Raw genomic sequence first — 7,614 nt, forward strand, 5'->3', positions numbered from 1 at the left:
AGATCGCGTCTCTGTCCAACATTATCAAAGAGACACAGATCGAGTCTCTGTCCAACATTATCAAAGTGACACAGATCGAATCTCTGTCCAACATTATCAGATACACAGATCGAGTCTCTGTCCAGCATTATCAGAGACACAGATCGAGTCTCTGTCCAACATTATCAGAGACACAGATCGCGTCTCTGTCCAACATTATCAAAGAGACAGAGATCGAGTCTCTGTCCAACATTATCAGACACAGATCGAGTCTCTGTCCAACATTATCAAAGAGACACAGATCGAGTCTGTCCAACATTATCAAAAAGACACAGATCGAGTCTGTCCAACATTATTAAAGAGACACAGATCGAGTCTCTGTCCTTTATTCATGTATTTATTTATTGATTTGTATGTTAGGAATCTTTACCGATAAAGTAGTTACGGCGACATCTGGCGACCAGGATTCAAACTGCACCCTACAAGACACATTCAGCCCGAGCTGCGGATTCTGTTTAATGATACTGATTGTATTAAAAGTCAGCAGCACTCACAGGGAGTGTGGAAACAGCGCTGGACAGTTCCTTCAGTTTTTCAGGAGCGTCCCTGTTTGCGGTTGATTTGTTTCATTTCTATCCAAGCTGAAACGTGTTGCAGACTCTTCACCATGGCGTTTATCTGCACATGGAAACTCGTGCCATGTAATAATTATAGAGACACTAAAGCCACATTTATTTTGGGGGCGAAACTAAAGAGTTGCGGCTAAGCCTGGGTGTTTTGTAGCAGTGTAACGTTATATATGTCAAGCGCTGCTTTCATTAAAGCGGGCTTCAGTCTCGGCAGACTCGCTCACTTGACAGGTTTGTTAACTTTTGCAAAGATGCTGAATAGATGCACCATTTCGTCAAATGAACACTGAATGTGTTGGATTAAAGACAACGCACAGTAAATAAATGTGTGCCGCCTCCTTACACACGGGCTGTTAATCCGCAATGTATTATTTAACACGAATTCATGAGCGGTGAACGTGCAGCAGCGCCAGAAAGCCCGCGGCACACCGCGCACACTGCGTCAACACAGCCCCCTCTTGTGGCTCACTCGAGTAATGCAGGGGCGTTCGCTCGGCTGTTTGATTCCTTTACAATGGCACCGTCCTTCAGCGGTCGTGTCGGAGGGTACGGGTAACAAACCCGCCCCTCGCCGCTCTATTTATTTATTTGTTTATTTAGCAGACGCCTTTATCCAAGGCGACTTACAGAGACTAGGGTGTGTGAACTATGCATCAGCTGCAGAGTCACTTACAATTACGTCTCACCCGAAAGACGGAGCACAAGGAGGTTAAGTGACTTGCTCAGGGTCACACAATGAGTCAGTGGCTGAGGTGGGATTTGAACCGGGGACCTCCTGGTTATAAGCCCTTTTCTTTAACCACTGGACCACACAGCCTCCTGTGCCTCTCTATGCAGTGCAATATGCCAAGCGTAGGTTACAGAACAGATACGGAAAGCGTGCAACACATGATCCGTTCACATCAACCCCTCAATACCAGGCTGCGTAGAACTGCAAAGGATCACGTTCCCGTCTGGGGTTTCTGCAACACCCTTTAAACTATCTCTGAGAGGGAAACGACCAGGGGGCGGGTTAAACTGGAGGTGTTTCTAATGCAGCGGGCCTCTGCTGTGTAGAAATGTGAGAAAGACAGACTGTGTTGAAACAGGCCACGTGTGTTTAGTGCACACTGATTGCAGCCTGGGCAAGCCCCTTTCAACCACCCTGCTTCTGAAAGTCTAGTACTCCACTCTCCCATGTAATCACAGTGACCCAGCTGAAGGAAAGGAGAAGCACACAGAGCCCAGCACGCTGCTCGTTTTGTTTTATTGGTGTCAGGTTATCCAGGGCTCTGAATCAAACGCCTCCCACACAGTAATATTTATAAACACACAGCAATACAGAACGAGGGCTGTTACAAATAAAGGGGTGAATCACTCTCATCGGTCTCCTGGGATCCTGTTTCATCATGAAATACAAAACCCAGCTGAACTGGTCCTGCTCCGTGCAGATCGGCACACAGTGAGTCAGAAATCCCAGAACACAGGCATTTTCATTTGAAAACCCGATACCTGGTACTGCTCTAGATTAAAGAAATGTGCTGTGTGTGTGTCTGTGTCTGTGTATGTCAGTGTGTGTGTGTCTCTGTGTGTGTGTGTGTGTCTCTGTGTATGTCAGTGTGTGTGTGTCTCTGTGACTCTGTGTGTTTTAAAAAGAAAAGATTTATGGAATAGTTTTGTTATCTCCGATCCCTGGTCTGTTCTTGCACTTCAGCCTGTCCCTGCTAGGTGGCGCTGCAGCTCCTCCATGCAGTGCAGTTTGGCTATAACCTCCCCCTGCTGCTTGCGGATGAAGTCGCGGCAGGCCTGGCTGTGCTGAGCCAGGGGAGTGAGCACAGCCTGCAGCGCCCCCCTCAGGTCCGGATCTGCCGATGCAGGGCAGGCTCTCAGCAGCTCCAGAGCGTCCCCCAGCCAGCCACTCTGCAATACCGTGTCTGCCAGCCAGGGCAGCTCAGCCACGCAGCCCCCCAGAGCCTGCATCCCGAGGAACCACAGCTCCCCCACATCCTCCCAGCACTCCGAGTACCGAGCCGAGCGCACCACCCCCCTCCCAGCACCGTCCGAATCCAGGGTGTGAGCGCGGGAGAGGAAGAGGAGAGCGGAGCGGGCAAACCGACGAGACGGAGCACGGTCCTGGAGAGCTGGAGAGAGAGAGAGAGAGGAGTGAGAGAGAGAGAGAGAGGAGAGGAGAGCTCAGCGGTCAAACCAGCGAGATGGAGCACGGTCTGGGTCAGTCAGGTACCTGGTGTTCCAGCCAGCAGGCGTGCCATAAGCAGCCCCAGGGTGCAGAAGTGTGCAGCCAGGATGAGGAGGGGGGGCTTCTGTATGAGCGAGGGGAGCGAGTCCATCAGGAGGGTCTGCAGACTGGAGAAGCTGGGGTCTGTCCTGAGGGAGAGGCAGAGTGTGAGTGATCAATCAGAACTCCACTCAGCACTGCAGAGCTGCAGAGAGGTCTATAAGAAAGAGAACTCCCCTCAGCACTTACCGGACGATCCCTGGCTCAGTGACGGTGAGGTTCAGGAACACGGAGCAGGCTGTCTGCAGGCTGGCCTGGTCCTGGCAGCCCCCCGCCGCCCCCAGCCGGCCCCACAGGTGAGAGAGGTAGCGCAGGAGCAGGGCAGGGGAGCCCTGGGAGAGCAGCACAGCGCGGGGGCCCTCCTCCACAGAGAGGTGACACAGACCAGGCAGCAGGAACCTGGCAATACACAGGACAGGGACCAGTCAATACACACACACACACAGACACACACACACACACACACACACACACACACACACCTCAGAGCGTCACCAGGCCAATCCCCACCCTCCCCGCTGTCCGTCACACTCAGCTCCTCCATCTGATTGGTCAGGCCGCGGTCCCGCTCCTCTCCTTCGAACAGTGCTCTGCCATAGCCAATCAGGAAGGGCAGCAGGGCGCACACTTCCTGTTTCAGGGAGGAAGTCTCTTCAGCCAGCCAGGCGCAGAGGAGCCGGACCGAGGCAAAGACAAACGGGTCTCGGTACCGGACCGGGGCCACCTGGAAGAGGAGGGAGGGGGGCATGAATACAGCACGGCACTGTTTAAATTCAAACAGGATTCTCTTTTGGTGTAAGAGTGTCCCCCCCACCCCCTCCCCCTCACTCACCTGGGCCAGGTAGAAGATGACGGCGGCGACAGCCTCCTCCATGACTCCCAGCACCTGCCGGCTCTGCTCCAGTGTGAGCAATCCAGACGGGGGCTTCCCTGGGGCTGTGTCCGGGCAGGTGAGCCCCAGGCTGCAGGCCTCCATGCCAAACTCCAGAATACGGTAACAGGCAGTGACCGTGTCCCTTCGAACAGAACCAGAATCGGGCTCCTCCAGGGCCATGCGGACCTCCACACAGGCCAGGTTCACCAGCAGGGCCAGGAACTGACCAGAACCAGGACCAGAACCAGCCAGCCACTCTGCTCCAAACCCGTCCAACAGGCAGGCAGCCAGCCTCAGCGCCGGGTCTCTCTGGGCCACACTGAGCCGGGCCCCCAGAACCTCCCTCAGCCCAGCACACAGGGCGTCCAGACTGGGCCTCAGTCCGGGCCGCGCTGCCCCCGCTGGGGGAGGCAGGAAGTGCGGCAGAGCCTCGCACAGGGTGAACTTGCTGCTGTCTCCGGACCTCGCGAACTCCGAGCTGAGCAGCACCAGCAGCCGGGTCAGCTCCTCCTCGTGTTTCTGCCAGGCCGCGGGCCCGGCGCCGCTCAGGATGCGGGTCAGGACCGGCAGGGCCAGGGCGTGGCCGGGGCAGCGCTGGGTGTGGGCCCGGCAGAGGGCTGGTACCGCCCCACGGGAGAGCAGGACCCGGGGGCCCCGGGGGGAGAGAGCCAGCGCCGTCAGACACTGGTAGCTGTCCTGGATAGTGGCCAGGTCCGGACACAGCTGGGTCTGCTGCCCAGCTCCTCCACAGTGGTTCTGATTGGGTTCAGCTTGTCCAGGTGCGTGGGGCTCTGTGGGGCTCGGCCCCGGGGGTGTTCTTTGTGTTATTTGATTGGGTCCTGGCTGGTCTCTCTTGGCCCCGTCCTGTGCTGGTTCTGTTGGGCTCTGCTCAGGCAGGTCTAGTCCTGGCTGGTCTCTCCTGGGTCTCTCCTGGCCCGGTTCCGGTTCTGCTGACACCAGCCCCAGCAGCAGGGGGATCTTGTTGATCAGTTCTGGGTGCGCCGCCAGGCCCGGGTCGGTGCTGAACCCGGCGAGGAGAGACACGGCCAGTGAGCGGAACAGGTGGGGGGGGCAGTCCGGTGGCGTCTCCACAGTAACCAGCAGCCGGTTCGGCAGGGAGAAACCCACAGCGTCGAAAACACGGCGCCGGGTCGAGGGGGAGAGATCACCAGCCTGAGCCAGCTTAGTGACCTGGAGAGAGGAGAGAGAGGGGGGAGAGGAGAGGAGAGGGGGGGAGAGAGGGAGAGAGGAGATGAATCGGCTGCATTGCAGGCAAGCTACTCCCAGTAACACTGCCTCCCTCCCAGTCCCTCAGCTCTAACCACTAGACCACACTGCGTCCCTCGCAGCCCCTCAGCTCTAACCACTGTGCCACACTACGTCCCTCCCAGTCCCTCCGCTCAGTGTCTGCTCCCCCCTGTGGATGTTTAACCCCGGCCTCACCAGCAGCAGCGCTGCAAACTGCTCGCTGTCACTCGCAGCGTCTCTCAGGACCTGCAGACAGCGCTCCAGCGCGGCGCTCCGGGCCTCCCCCATCCCGGGGGGCTCCGGCACAGCATTCCCACATCCCTCGATCGCCAGCAGCTGGGGGGCCGGGATGGAAGACATTGTCAGAGCCGGACCTGAAACAAACAAGCCGAGAATAAATGACGTTTCTTTGCTTTTATCCATCAGATTCATTGCAAAGCTGAGCTATGGTACCAGCACAGGTAAGCATTGAGAAGCACAGAGAGCTATGGTAACAGCACAGGTAAGCATTGAGAAACACAGAGAGCTATGATAACAGCATTGAGAAGCACAGAGAGCTATGGTAACAGCACAGGTAAGCACTGAGAAACACAGAGAGCTATGATAACAGCATTGAGAAGCACAGAGAGCTATGGTAACAGCACAGGTAAGCACTGAGAAACACAGAGAGCTATGATAACAGCATTGAGAAGCACAGAGCGCTATGGTAACAGCACAGGTAAGCATTGAGAAACACAGAGAACTATGGTAACAGCACAGGTAAGCATTGAGAAACACAGAGAGCTATGGTAACAGCACAGGTAAGCATTGAGAAACACAGAGAGCTATGGTAACAGCACAGGTAAGCATTGAGAAGCACAGAGAGCTATGGTAACAGCATTGAGAAGCACAGAGCGCTATGGTAACAGCACAGGTAAGCATTGAGAAACACAGAGAGCTATGGTAACAGCACAGGTAAGCATTGAGAAACACAGAGAGCTATGGTAACAGCATTGAGAAGCACAGAGCGCTATGGTAACAGCATTGAGAAGCACAGAGCGCTATGGTAACAGCACAGGTAAGCATTGAGAAACACAGAGAACTATGGTAACAGCACAGGTAAGCATTGAGAAACACAGAGATCTATGGTAACAGCATTGAGAAGCACAGAGCGCTATGGTAACAGCATTGAGAAGCACAGAGCGCTATGGTAACAGCATTGAGAAGCACAGAGCGCTATGGTAACAGCATTGAGAAGCACAGAGCGCTATGGTAACAGCATTGAGAAGCACAGAGCGCTATGGTAACAGCACAGGTAAGCATTGAGAAACACAGAGAACTATGGTAACAGCATTGAGAAACACAGAGAACTATGGTAACAGCACAGGTAAGCATTGAGAAACACAGAGATCTATGGTAACAGCATTGAGAAGCACAGAGCGCTATGGTAACAGCATTGAGAAGCACAGAGCGCTATGGTAACAGCACAGGTAAGCATTGAGAAACACAGAGAACTATGGTAACAGCACAGGTAAGCATTGAGAAACACAGAGATCTATGGTAACAGCATTGAGAAGCACAGAGCGCTATGGTAACAGCATTGAGAAGCACAGAGCGCTATGGTAACAGCATTGAGAAGCACAGAGCGCTATGGTAACAGCATTGAGAAGCACAGAGCGCTATGGTAACAGCATTGAGAAGCACAGAGCGCTATGGTAACAGCACAGGTAAGCATTGAGAAACACAGAGAACTATGGTAACAGCATTGAGAAACACAGAGAACTATGGTAACAGCACAGGTAAGCATTGAGAAACACAGAGATCTATGGTAACAGCATTGAGAAGCACAGAGCGCTATGGTAACAGCATTGAGAAGCACAGAGCGCTATGGTAACAGCATTGAGAAGCACAGAGCGCTATGGTAACAGCATTGAGAAGCACAGAGCGCTATGGTAACGCATATTTATAAAGTTGTCACCATGGTGAACTATCATAGTATAAGCGGGGGGGGGGGGGTATTGAAGAGCGCGACGTGAAGCACGCAAACACCACGTGAACGTCTTCTGAAGTTTGCGGTATACGGTCATAGTATTATTACAGGTTATTATAATGTTTCATAATATCTGTACACATGCAACTACTGAACGGATTACATAACAGAATTCTTCTGAAGCACCAGCCCCAGACCCGCTGCGATCGGTTCCGATTAAAATCGGGTTTTTACGAAATACGTTTCTCGAAGGTTTTTCTGGCGTGTTATATATCTATATAACATTTGAAACAGTAACTGTAACGGTTCAAACGCGCACACGCACCTGATCTCTCCTGCCTCGTCTCGGTTTAAGTCGGGAGCGGAACTCACATGGAAGCGGATCCACAGCGACACACGTTCCGCAGCTGATTAAAGCAATCTGCTTCCGCCGCAGAGCGAGCCGGCCAATCCGGGCCACCCTTACAGCAGGCTTTGTACATGCTGACTGAAATCCCCATTTCCACACCGATAACGACTCCCATTACCACGTGGTGCAAATACAGTTCAGAACAGCAATACTGCGTGTGTTACCACAGCGGTGACAGTAAATCCCGTCTATTATTACTGTGTACGCATCCGGAACTCGTTGTCATGTTCC

At 53.5% G+C, this 7,614-nt stretch overlaps 1 protein-coding gene across 1 annotated transcript; it reads right to left on the minus strand.

Moving 5' to 3' along the window:
• Positions 1-1,837: 1,837 nt before the first annotated feature.
• Positions 1,838-7,606, minus strand: LOC117968104 (neurochondrin-like). The gene is made up of 7 exons (XM_059000459.1): positions 7,300-7,606; positions 5,201-5,379; positions 3,716-4,948; positions 3,366-3,607; positions 3,073-3,282; positions 2,830-2,972; positions 1,838-2,728 (listed from the first exon to the last, which is right to left on the minus strand). Exons 2-7 carry the CDS (start codon positions 5,363-5,365, stop codon positions 2,298-2,300), a joined length of 2,424 nt encoding a protein of 807 aa, XP_058856442.1. The 5' UTR covers positions 5,366-5,379; positions 7,300-7,606; the 3' UTR covers positions 1,838-2,297.
• Between the last annotated feature and the right edge of the window lie 8 nt (positions 7,607-7,614).

This window comes from Acipenser ruthenus, chromosome 25 (assembly GCF_902713425.1).
Source record: "Acipenser ruthenus chromosome 25, fAciRut3.2 maternal haplotype, whole genome shotgun sequence".
Classification (NCBI taxonomy): Eukaryota; Metazoa; Chordata; class Actinopteri; order Acipenseriformes; family Acipenseridae; genus Acipenser; species Acipenser ruthenus.

Coding starts and splice junctions, on each gene's coding strand:
- LOC117968104 (XM_059000459.1), bottom strand. CDS start 5,365: ATGTCTTCCATCCCGGCCCCCCAGCTGCTGGCGATCGAGGGATGTGGG. Junction 4,949..5,200: donor AGTTTGCAGCGCTGCTGCTG/GTGAGGCCGGGG, acceptor TCCTCTCTCCAG/GTCACTAAGCTGGCTCAGGC. Junction 3,283..3,365: donor TGGCCTGGTGACGCTCTGAG/GTGTGTGTGTGT, acceptor GTGTATTGCCAG/GTTCCTGCTGCCTGGTCTGT.